This window comes from Netta rufina, assembly GCF_964035555.1.
Source record: "Netta rufina genome assembly, chromosome: 1".
In the NCBI taxonomy this organism is placed as follows: domain Eukaryota; kingdom Metazoa; phylum Chordata; class Aves; order Anseriformes; family Anatidae; genus Netta; species Netta rufina.
In genome coordinates, this window is record NC_140123.1 from 126,142,656 (window position 1) to 126,155,352 (window position 12,697).

Sequence of the window (12,697 nt, forward strand, 5' to 3'; positions counted from 1 at the left end):
AGTGCCTGCACACTAAAGCATGCCGTATAGAAAATAAAAATGAGGCATTAGAGGTGTGTGTGCAGTTGTAAGTCTACAATTAACACAGGGTTCACAGAGAGCTGGTGGGATAGCTCATATGACTGGACCATTGCAATGAAAGGATACAGGCTCTTTAGGAAGGACAGAACAGGACAGGAAGACCAGGAGTTGCCTGGGTGAGACAGCAGCTGGAGTGCATGGAGCTCTGCCCAAATGATAGAGGAACCAATGAGGAGATGGGCTCTACTGAGCTTCATATTCATCAACAAGGAAGGGGATTTTAAGATCAAAGTCTGTAATGATCATGAGATGGAGGGCTCCAGGATCCTGAGATCCTGCAAAGCAAAAACCAAAATCATAACCCTGGACTTCAGGAGAGTAAATTTTTACCTGTTCAGGGATATCTTTGGAGGAATCTCATGGGATATTGACCTGAAGAGTGGTCCAGTAAAGGTGGTCAATATTCAGATATCACCTTCTCCAGGCTCAAGGGTGGTACATTCCAATGAGCAGGAAATGAAACCTCTTGACTCCAACTTGTGGACTGACTTCCTGACTTGACCTTATCCCTGTCTTACCACTATGAACAAACTTGGCAATCACTGGACTTCATACTAACCCTGACCTATTGATTGACTGAGGCCTAGTTTAGCCTCAGTCTTGCATCATCATCATGAACTTTTATCACGGAACATCTAGTTCCAACCCCTTTGCCATGGGCAGGGACACCTCCCACTAAATCAGATTGCTCAAAGGCCCATCCAACCTGGTCCTCGACCTGTGGGTCAGCATGGGGTTTGGGCTATGATTGAGTTATCTACATGTACAGCATTGAAATTGCAGTAACCTGCCAAAGGAAAGTCAGGGGTGCAAAGGAAATCCTTTCTGATGATTATGGAATCCATGGAGTTAGGTTAGAATTGAAAGTCAGACAAAGAAGACTGCAATAGTGACTCAAACAGGACTGCCAAAAGAAAAGCAATAGCTACAAATAAAAATACTCTGAGGGAAACCAAGTTTCTGGCACAATTGAGATCTTACTAGAGCTTACAGGTTAGTGTTGACAGAAAGAGGAAAGCACAAAGCTATAGTTAGGGCGGGACTGAAAAAGGCCTGCTAATGAAGAAAGACAGGATCTGCAGAGAGGGGTTCCTGGCCCCTAGGACACCTAAGGTTTAAGAGAATATGGAGTGCTACATGTGCAGTGAGGCTAGCAAGGGACTGTACAAGATGATACAGACTATAATTAGAACTCATCTATGAACAGCTCTTGAGTCTATTCAAGGTATGGGGTCTTTGGACTGTGGGCCAGTTTGGATTCTAGTTAGGGTTGACAGAAAGAGAAAGCAAAGGACAGATGGAGTGGCATTGGGAAGGGGCTGCTAAAACCAAGAGAAAGCTGCAAAGAGAGTCTTTCTCTGAAGATTGTTGTCTCTAAAGGGATAGAGCTGCCCTCAACACAGATATGCTCTTGCTTTATTAGTCTTCTTCCTCTTACCTTACACTATTTTGTACCTTTTGTCTCTCTTTCTCTCTAAGCATATACCCTCCAATGCCAGTCTTGTCTCTATCCTAGGCAAACGCCCCCTTTCTCCTGGTCTCACCCTCTCCACATACAGAGCCTTTTATTCTTGAAAGTCTATTTCTCCTCCTCTCAGCACACATGGATTCCATACCAATTCCTCTTTCTCTCTCCATCCAGTTTTAATCTTCTCATCCTGACTGCATATACTTTCCAGCTCCAGGGTTCTCAACTCTCCCTTTCACCTCACATATTTTCCCCAGATCTAGCCAACTACAAAGTCTAGTATGTAAGTTGAGTGGAAGAAGGCTAGAGCTGGAAGCTTTGACTCCCTTCCAATCCTTGAATTGCAAGACACAATCATTTTTTCTCTCAAAGCTTCCATTCTACTAGCTTCTACTCTACTATCTTCCATTCACTTAACACACAGATGCTCTAAACCATTCACTCTCTCTTTGTTCCTATGTGGCTTCAAAATCTAGCCCTCTCCTGACCCCCTACATCTCCACCTCAGTGCACAGCTCCAGCCCTTTATCTCAGCCACTATCCATCCAGTCACCCAAACTTCTACCTGTCCTTTCTTTCTTCCTTCTAAGCCCCTGCCTGATTGTCTCACTGTTAACCCACCCATTCAAGCACCTACTATAGAATCACAGAAAAATTTATGTTGGGATGGATCTTTGTGAGTCATCTTTTGGATTTTTTTTTTTGGTACCCTTTTAATTTTAGTGGTTGTTGGGAGTGGGAGAGAAATGAGCTTCAAGAGGCACCTTTTAAAATATCCTTTATTTCGATATCATCCTAGTAAAAATCTTTCATATAAAGGCAAAAGTAGGTATTGCATAGAAGAAATACAGGTGCAAACATTACCTGAGGGGAATGGCATGTTGTTTCTTAGTGTCTGCTATCTACTGCACAACAGATGCCTTTAGGCAAATATCTCCAGGTTTCCCACATGAGATACAGGATGAAGCTGCTTAACTCTATGGAAGGAAGTTACATCAGAATTATGTGTGTCCTATTCTATGCCGCTCCCAAGAACCATCTGCTGGGAAAACACACTCCTTTCTTGCTTTTTCTATGCCTGACCAACACATTGCCCAAGAAAGACCATGAAGATCAGGTCTGTTTTCCTCTGCTTGCACCCTTCCTGTGTGTGAGTTTGTAGTTCATATATTAATGGAAGTGTGGGGGAAGGACACAGGGGGACACAGGATAAGAGAGCTGGCCTAACTTGACCACAGTCCAAGAACTCAATGAATCACATACACAAGTCATCTCCTGTAATCCCTGAGATATTTATACCATTGTTTTTATCATCTCACATGTTACTTCACTATGGGCAGGGAGTGAGATTTTTTGAATGTCTTCCACCTGGGCTTCCCATAACTAAAAGCCTTGGTACCATCAAGAGGGAACAGAATTCACTTCCACAGCTTTCAAGTAGAGGTTCTTTAAGCAGTTCTCCCAATATGTCTCCGCTTAAGTGCAGCTTCCAATCATGAAGAACAGTGAGACAGCAGGTACACTAAAATCTGAAGAAACACTCAGAGAATCAGTACTTTCACACATGAACTGTGCTTTCATGAATTATAGATACAGAGAGGTATGCACTTATACAAATCAATATTTGTGTATACTAAAGATATTTTTGCCCAGTATCAGTTTTTATTTAAAAACATGCGAAAAACTTGTAGCTAAATAACCAGAATGATGTTTGGGGAAAACACATAGACAGCCACCCACCAGCACAAGCATAAAAAAGTGCATACATACATGAGACAAAGCTCCCTTTGACCAGTTACAGGAAAGTCAGTGCCTTCTCTGATGAACTAACGGATACAGCCTCACACTTTCCAAGACTGTTTTTGTTGCCTGGAAAGGGGCATTACTTTTCTTCTCCTTTCAGGATATCTGTCATCTCCTCCCACATCAGTGAGTCAGCTAGAGACACAAATCAGCCCTGCTCTTGACTACCTTCCTGTAGGGTGGCTTCATGGAAATGAATACATGAAGCTTGTGTAACTACCTCAATTAATACTGTGCCTAGAATGCCAAAAGTAGTCATTAAAAAAAAAGATTTCAGGATCTATGCCACTATCAGATCATGAAATGGAATGAAGCATTCTACAAAAATAAGTTTGGATGAAAGGCAAAATAGCTGAGTTTGCAACTACACATTTCTTCTCAAGAGTTACTCATAAACATTTTTTTACTTTCCTACTACTTTCACTAATATATTTTACTTTTTTTTTTTTTTTTTTTTTTTCTGTACAAAAACTGAATGCAGTTTGAAATTTAAGTTGTGGTAGGTACCACTGTGTGACCAAAAAGGACAGATGTGATGTACACTGCTCTTTCTGAACCCCAGATAAAACTAGAGAAAGAAAAGCACCTTTTTTGCTAGAGAAAGCAAAGTACCTCTGCTCAAAAGGAGAGTGCAGTAGAGCCATCAGATGAAAATTGTCCTGTCTTTTCTTGCAGAAATGGGAACACATTTTATCAACTTTGCATACAGTCTTATATGTAGCAGCACATACACTGGGAATCAGAGCCCCTTCTTCCATGTGAAACATCCATCTCCAGCGGGGCTCAGATGCTCCTGGTCCCAATTTTCATTAGAAATGGAAATAAAACTGGATTCTGTTTCTGTGCTTTTCCTCTGCTCCTTCCAGGACTTTCGAAGGCAATCCAAGTTAAATAGCTGAGCCCATGTGGTATTGTCTGCTTTAGGGGGAAACAAGAGCCCTGTGAAACTTTGGGCGTAATGCTCATGTGGGCAAGAACCAGGCTCTAAGAACAGTAACCTCCTTCATCACTGCAACACCCAAATTTGTCTCCATATCCCACACATTCACACTCCTTCCTGTCATACCAATCTCATATGAAGTCTAAAAAGTGTCACATAGTCCACAAAAAATGCTATTGCTGCTATACTTGTACTTACAGATGTAAGCAGGACCTACTGGGAAGATAAACAGGGGACTAATACCTCCCAGACAAGAAGTGGCCCAACAGTTATTTCAGCCCACCATGAGAAGACTGGCTGATTAATACAATGACACTAATATATTTTAAGAGTTTAAAGTATAAATATTCAGACTGGACATCAGGAGAAATGTATTTACCAGAGTTTGATAAAGCATGGCTCTGAAAGGGGTACCAGAAGGGCACAAAAACTCCATCCTCAACAGCTTCTGAGACTCAGTCCAATAAAGTCATAGTCATACACACCTCACATAGGTCACAGTCCCCTTTTGAGAGTGACATTGGATAAAGTAACCTATTAAGGTCCCTTCTAACTGCTGCTAATATAAGAATCAATATTCCTTTCAGACCTGAGTTGAGCCCTGACTGGAGTTAAATAACAGCATCTTCCAATAGCTGATCCTTTCCTTCTTCCTTCACAAAACTGCAAAACTGAGGAAAGACATCTGCAGAAAACTGGAACAAAGTGTAAATGGGATTGGCCTGCAATGAAGCAGAGCTCAAACTAGAAAAATATGTTTGATTTTTCTAGCCAGAAAATGTTGGTAAAAATATGCATTCCAGTGAACTCCAAACCACACCCTGTTGGATGGAATTGGTAATGTTCCAGCATGAACCAGTTCTGGGCTGAAGGTGTGACAATGTGACAATGCATACTGTCTCTGGGTGCTGTTTTGGAAACCACCCCTTTCCTGTATCATTTGATGATCTTTAACAAAACTCATGTTCCTTGCTGTCCTGAGACACCCTTTCCAGCTCAGGGAGACAGCTGTACCCAAGGGAACTCCTTCAATGAAGGACATGACATGACAATATTGCAATCAAATTGCCATCCCCCTTTCTAATATCCAGTAAAACGCTATGCCTTGGGCAAACTTTTTGAAACAGACAGTTTCAATACGCAATACAGTTTGTGAAGGCTGCCGACAACTGGCCAGCTGGTCAGACTGCAATCTTTCTCCTTCATGCCAGGGAGCATTCACTTGCTTAGTCAGTATTTTTAGCTTTCAAAGTAGCGTGACTTCAAAGCAAGCTAATGAGGGCCATCAGTTACAGAGCCAAAGATTGCTTTGGGTGGATAAAGACATTGAAATTTGGGCTCACAGGACTAGCGAGCTCCCCACAGACTTGAGAAAAGTTATGTCTTTATTTGCCTCCACCAACTGCCAACTTTGAAAAACGTGTCCTCTGGAGATTGCACAGTGGTTCCTAAACTAATGTACAATAAATGTGTAAAAACAAAAACAGTAAGAAGCTATAAATCAGGCAACTAAATTCTAAGCTATATTCATCGTAATAGTCATCATCATCATTATCATAATAAAAAACTATACACCATCTGGTACAAGAAGCTGCAAAGCAAAGCAGCTCCAATTCTTAGGACTCTCTGTTAGAGTGGCTTTTCCGAGTCTTACAGTGAATTGGACATGAGGGTTAAAAACTTAATGGAAGACTTTGAAGATTTCTCCCTTAGAGTTGAACACACATCATTTTTGCACATATAGCACGGATTAGTAGAGTGAAACATTTTCTTAAATTAAGGAAACATTCTTAGAACAGATCTATGATTTTGTGTAGAAAATCCATTTGTTTGGGGATCTTTCCCCTCTCTTTGGCAAATAAATGGCAAATGTGAAACAGACAGAAACATGAGTCAAATAACAAGCTGTGATAATAACTGTATAAGTAACAACAAAGTAGATCGGTCAGTGGGACGGATTCTCTTAGTGGGGCTCGGCTGATACTCATTGTGGTCATTCCTTTTGTTCCTTTTTATGATCAGACAGAAGGGTTGATGTGATAATGTCTCAGAGGCTTTAGGCATCATATTTTTTGCCAGTCCTGTGAATCTGCTGGAAGAGTGTCATGGAGAAGGCCATGCCAAGAATCTGAAGGAAAGCAAACAATGAAGTCTTCAGTACAGGAAGGTTACCAAAACTGAACTACCTGTGTTCATGGTCCAAATGTAGTTTTTAAAGACATTCTACACTAGTCAGCTTTCTCAAGCTTCAACACTGATCAGTAAACCAGGATGTATATTGTTCAGGCACACAGCTATGTCTGAAGACATGTCAAAGCACAGATGAAGGCAAAAAGTTCTCAGGGCTCCTTGTCACATACAAAAATGTTTCTGAAACAATGAATGCAGGTCACTCTTCCTTTTTGCCCAAAAGTTTGTTCTTGATTAGCCAGATACCTGTGACTTATACATCAGATTCTGAAATTCTGTCCCAAAAGTATAGCTGTTATGCAGGAGCCCCAAAACTATAGCAGATTATGATGATACTTCTGCATTTCTTTTTTTAAGCACATGTTAACTTACTCACTTCAGCAGCCATGATTTAACTTGTTTTGGCAATTTCCAGACAGAACTTCCTCATAAAATTTAAAACATAACAGTACCTTAAGAAACAAGGTAATAAACATCTAAACCTGGTAACTCCAAAGCAGTGCTCTGAAGTGAAAATGCAGATAAGTGAAACTTCACTGTAGCATGTCTTCTTTGAGGAACTGACTACTGACTTGCTTTCTTTCCAAGGAGATGGCCTCAAATGAGCTCATTAAACAAATCTGATATTTTTGAAAATATAGCCAAACCCAAACTCAAAGAACTGCTTTTCACATAGCAGAAACAAGAATGCTGACAGCAAATCAAAGCTATGTTGACATACATCATACTGGCATTACCTGCATTATAAGGATGCACATCCCAATCGAACCAAGGACATGCTTATTCTCATCAAACCAAGTCATAACTCTCTCGTAACATCCCTGAAAGATGAAAATTGAATTCCCAAGGTTACATTTCTTTCACGTGCATTTCCTCTATTTTCTACCTTCCACCCCTCCCTACGACTTGACCCGAGCAAAGTAAGCCTTACCGTTTTCCACACTAATTCAGTAGAATTCCGTCCACAGTCTTGGGAGTTTTCTGTACAACATCTGTCTGGGACAGTGTTTTCCCCCAGCACTGGGTACCAATCCGTAAAGTCATTTACACCACAGCATTTCATCTATGGGAAAAGTAAAGGATTAATAAATGAACTTTACTACGCAATTTGTGAATTGTACAAACTTTACTTAGAATCACAGAACCATAGAATGGTTTGGGTTGGAAAGAATCCTTAAAGATCACCTAATTCCAACTTCCCTGCCTTAGGTAGGGACATCTTTCACTAGATCATGTTGCTCAAAGCCCCATCTAACCTGACTTTGAACACTTCCAATGACTGGTCATCCACTACTTCTCTGGTCAACATCTTCCAGTTTCTCACTACCCTGGTAGTAAAGAATTTCTTCCTTATATCCAGCCTAAATCTACCTTGTTTCGGTTTAAAACTACTACCTTTTGTCCTGCCACTACACACCCTAGTTAAAAGTTTTTTTCAGTCATTCCAATAAGCCGGCTTTATTTATCAGAAGGCCACAATAAGGTCTCCTCAATGTTTCTCTTCTCCAGGCCAACCCCCCTCCTCCCAACTCTCTCAAGCTTTCTTCATAGGAGAGGTGCTCTAGCCCACTGATCATTTTCATGGCCTTCCTTGGGACCTGCTCTAACAGGTCAATGTCTTTCCTGTACTGGGGACCCCAGAACTGGGTGCAGTAGTCCTGGTAGGATCTCATGAAAGCAGAGAAAGAACCACATCACTCAACCTTCTGGCCACACCTCTTTTGATGCAGCACAGCATACTATTGACTTTCTGGGCTGCAAGGGCACATTGATGGCTCATGTCCAATTTTTCCACCCCAGTACCCCAAGTCCTTCTCTGTTGGGCTGCTCTCTAATCACCCAGTCTGTGATTAATTAACCACTCAGTCTGTGATGATATTGGGGATTGTACTTGGCCCCATTGAACTTCAAAGGCTTCCCATGGGACCACTCCTCAAGCCTGCCAAGACCCTTCTGGATAACATCCCTTCCCTCTACTGTATTAACTGCACTAGTCAGCTTGGTGTCATCCATGAACTTGCTGAGGGTGCACTCAATCCAAATCCCTATGTCACTGAGGAAGACATTTAATAGTATTGCTTCCAGCACAGACCCTTGAGGGACATCGTTCATTACTAGTTTCCACTTGGACACTGAGTCATTGACTATAACTCTCCGGATGCAGCATTCCAGCTAATTCTTCATCCATTTAACTGCCCATTCCTCAAACCCATAGCCCTCCAATTCAGTGGCAAGAATAGTGGGGGACTGTATCAAAGGCCTTAGAGAAGTCCAGATAGATGATATTAGTAGTTCTTCCCTTGTCCACTGATGCAGTCACTCCACAAGAGAAATCCACTAGATGGCACGATTTGCCCTTGGTGAAGCCACATTGGCTGTCTCTAGTCACATCCCTGTCTTCCATGTGTTTTGACATAGCTTCCAGGAGGATCTGTTTCATGATCTTACTCACTGAGGTGAGGCTTCTTTACTTCTTTACTTCCACTAAACTACTGTATGCTTTCAAAAAGGATGCTACAGAAATTCTGTGTTTTTAAAGTTCTCTGTGCCCAGTGATCTCTAAAAGCAAATGCTTAATGACGTTCAAAAAAAAGGGGGGGGGAGAAAAAACAGTCCTATATTCATATTCAAGGTGTCTTAGTTTTTTAAGTCCTGAATTGTGAAATGCTAGCTGTCAGAGCTGCGGTTCAATCTATGCAGTTTTTGCTGCTTTTCCATGTTTCAGATTGTATTTCTAAGTGACAGGAATAGAGAATCTCAGACAGCGAGCATCTTTCACCTTACAAAGTACACTTTGATTTTGCATTTCACAATACTCCCTTGATATTCAAGAGTGCAAAACCAGAAAACAGCCTGCATTAGCCACCTTTTAGACTGGGCATGGATGCTACATTTAACAGACTGTGGCAGCCTTTGTGGTCCAACTGCGATTATTTTTTTCTAATGAGAAAAAGTGTTACCTCTGCTTGAATGATATTCCACGCATTTTTCAGTCCAACATTATTTTCTGAATTGTACAGCTTCATACCTTCCTTTAAATCCTTCTTTGCGCTCTCACTGACCTACATCACATAAATACAAAAAGTCAATGCACTGCTATTTATAGGACAGAACCAAATGGTACAGACTTGAATACAGAACACATCTCTCTTACATTTTCTCACCACAAACTTAACATGGATAAAAAAGATCTCTCTTAGCTTCAAGACTCTCACAAGGTCTCTTTCAGCAAAGACTTTCAGCACCTCCAAGGCCTAGTCTATCCCTCAGATTGCAAAATCTTGGGTTAATTTTCATGAGAATGGAGACCAAACAGCTTTCCCTCTAGTTAGAATCCATCATATAATTACCTGAACCAAAATAACTGAAGAGTGATCAGCAGAAATATGCTGAGCTTCTGTTAATTCTTAACATACAGATGTTGGCAATATTCCACAGCAGCCTCTCCTGCCTCTAACCTGTGGTCTACTTTAATTTGCTAATATCATAAAACAAGAGTCCCAGTCTCCCAAACTTAACTTAGTTGTCCTTTGCACAGGTTCAGGCAGTCTGTAATCAATGGCCAATATAGAATCAATTGCAAAAGGGCATTATCATCGTTCTGCTTGTGGGCACAGGCTTGCAGGATTTAAATTTTTCAAAAGTGTTCTTCTTGCTTCAGAGGAGGAAGTTGGAATCACCGAATCATAGAACCATAAAATGGTTTGGGTTGGAAGCGACCTTTGACTAGTGCCAACCTCCCTACCACGGGCAGGGTCACCTTCCACTAGAGCGAGTTGCTCAAAGCCCCATCCAGCTTGGCCTTAAATAGTTCCAGAGATGGGGCATCCACAACTTCTCTGGGCAATCTGTTCCAGTACCTCACTACCCTCAGGAAGTTCACCCCAACTCTCTGGAAGTGGCAGATATCATAATGACAACATGGGAAGAGATAAATCTGATAAGAGCTCAGTTTTAAAATGAGTCTGGATAAGCTCATAGCATAAGGCTCCGTCCTGTGTTCAGTAGAGCCCTCTGATTCCCCAAGGTTTTTCCATTCTTATCTATCTGCCAAGCCAGTGAGCTGTACCTGCTCCTCTTAATCTTCACTAGATAGCAGGCTAACTTCTTACAAATGGGCTTTATGAAAAGCTGTCTATTGATCCTCTCCCCAACCTTGTCAAACTCTCTAAGGCAGCCCAGTCAAGTCATTCAGCTGGTGGCATCTGGAATCCCCTGAGAATACCCCAGGCCTTGCTCCCTGCTCCTCTGGTGCTGTTGAAGGGTTGGCCCTAAGAGGGTAACAACATCCAAACCAAGACCTTCCACAACCCGGGTCCACAAGATTATCAGCTTTTTGCAGAGACATAAACAAGCTATATTGATAGGTATCTTAGCTTCCAGAGAGGACTAAAAAGCAGGCTCTGGACAATGGTTTTATTTCAGGGAGGGAACTGCATTCTCAGTATATTCTTCTCTCCTGTTTGTCCTTCTCATTACTTCCTTCCTCCCCCAGAAGCAGCTTATAGAAAATAGCCAAAGTCTCAAGGTTAAACCTTCACCAAAGTGAAGAGCAAGGAAAACCCACATACATTCACCTAACAAAAGCAAACTCAACCTGGTTTACCTGTTAGTACAGATGATTAATCTGTGGCATATTTGCTTACCTTGTCCATATAAACAAAGAACAAAATCAGTAATATCAGCTCTGCCAGGAGAATTATCAGCAAAACGATGAAAAACTAGAATAAAGAAAAAGAGACTGTGTATACACACTTGCCAAATAGAGAGCTGGAAACTGAAGATTGTTGGCCTTGTCCTCCAAACCTTCCCTCTTTTGCAAAAAATATGCGTTTGATTTCAAACAGGTCAGACATCTTAATACTATATTGTCACTAAAGCTTCTGTCAATATCAATGATGAAGCTCACTGTGTAGTGGTCTCTAATTCTTTTTCCCCCTACTATCAGTTTTCTTGTTTCAGCAATGCACTTAGCCCAGCCTCTTTCCTTCATACTATCTACAAAACAGATGCTAAGCTCACTGTCATAGAGATCAATGTGATATGGCATGGCAGTGGCTCCCTATTAGGTGGGAACAGATCTGACTACCTATTTGTATACACATTACTCAGCACTTCTATTTCCAACTGTCCGTAGTTCAGATCTCTCTCTGCAGGGGGCAGAGAGAGATGCACTTCAGCAGTTTCTAATTAATTTTCATGCCCAGTAGCATTCTTCTAGGTACTAGTGGTATAACATAACCACAGCATTCCCATTTAGGCACTGGGGAAGATGGAGTATCAGATGCAGCAAGCTCTCCAATCAGTAACTCATGGTAATCTGTACCAAAAGACTTCTGCAGAGCCTTGTAAGAATATAAACACACTCTTAAAGAGAAGAACAAAAAGTTTCTGTTGGTGTTGTAGCTCATGTGCATGAACAACATAGATACCGTTATTATTATTCTCTATTTCCTTTCCTAACTGTATGATAAAAACAAGCAGCAGATAGGGAACAAGTGCACATTTCTTCTCCAGTTTAATTTTCTGAAGTGGTCTATGGAACACTGCTCAGCTATTCCCCAATACCATATAAGGAAGATATTTACACAAGAAAAACTCACATGCTCCTTAATGTCACAGCACCTCTGATTGAAAACTGCAACTGAGTTGGAACCTGTCTGCTTTGGAAGCACTCCCCTCACCTTTTCCTCAGGGTGGAAAGGATCATGATGAAACCCCCTGGACTTATGCAAGAGAAGTGACCCACAGTGTATTTTCTGAGAGGGGTTCCCAAATCTGTGCTGGACAATGGCTGGGCTGCTAAGGATTTATTTGTCTATCTATCTATCTATCTATCTATCTATCTATCTATTTATTTATTTATTTATTTATTTATTTTTACTGCTGATACCAAGCAGAGATGCTGACTTCAGGTCATATGCTTTCCACCAGCCTCTGACACAGGCCTTATCTAAAGTAAGGCAAAGTAGAAAATAGCCATGAGCAACTGTGAGTGGCATCCAAAAACAGCTGTGCTTAAGATTTTCCAGTCAATCCTTCTAAAAGACATTTCCAGAAAGGCTATCCAGTTGAACCCACAGTTCACGTTTAACCATTCAGAGGTAACTGATAGTAATTTGCTTTGTTATCTAATACCTTAGTTTACACAGTAACAAGGCTACATTTGCTAATGCACCAGTATCTCTGTAACCAAACCTGTGGAATGTCATATT

General features: G+C 41.3%; 1 protein-coding gene across 3 annotated transcripts in view; it reads right to left on the reverse strand.

Moving 5' to 3' along the window:
* Positions 1–2,310: 2,310 nt before the first annotated feature.
* The window catches only part of TSPAN9 (tetraspanin 9), a 171,795-nt gene continuing 161,408 nt past the window's right edge, over positions 2,311–12,697 (reverse strand). For all 3 annotated transcript variants that reach the window (XM_084294415.1, XM_084294414.1, XM_084294413.1), the window contains 5 exons: positions 11,129–11,203; positions 9,443–9,544; positions 7,414–7,545; positions 7,220–7,303; positions 2,311–6,420 (listed from right to left, as the gene is read on the reverse strand). In XM_084294415.1, the coding sequence (XP_084150541.1) occupies positions 6,349–6,420; positions 7,220–7,303; positions 7,414–7,545; positions 9,443–9,544; positions 11,129–11,203 (465 nt within the window). In that variant the 3' untranslated portion in view covers positions 2,311–6,348. The remainder of the gene's footprint in view (positions 6,421–7,219; positions 7,304–7,413; positions 7,546–9,442; positions 9,545–11,128; positions 11,204–12,697) is intronic.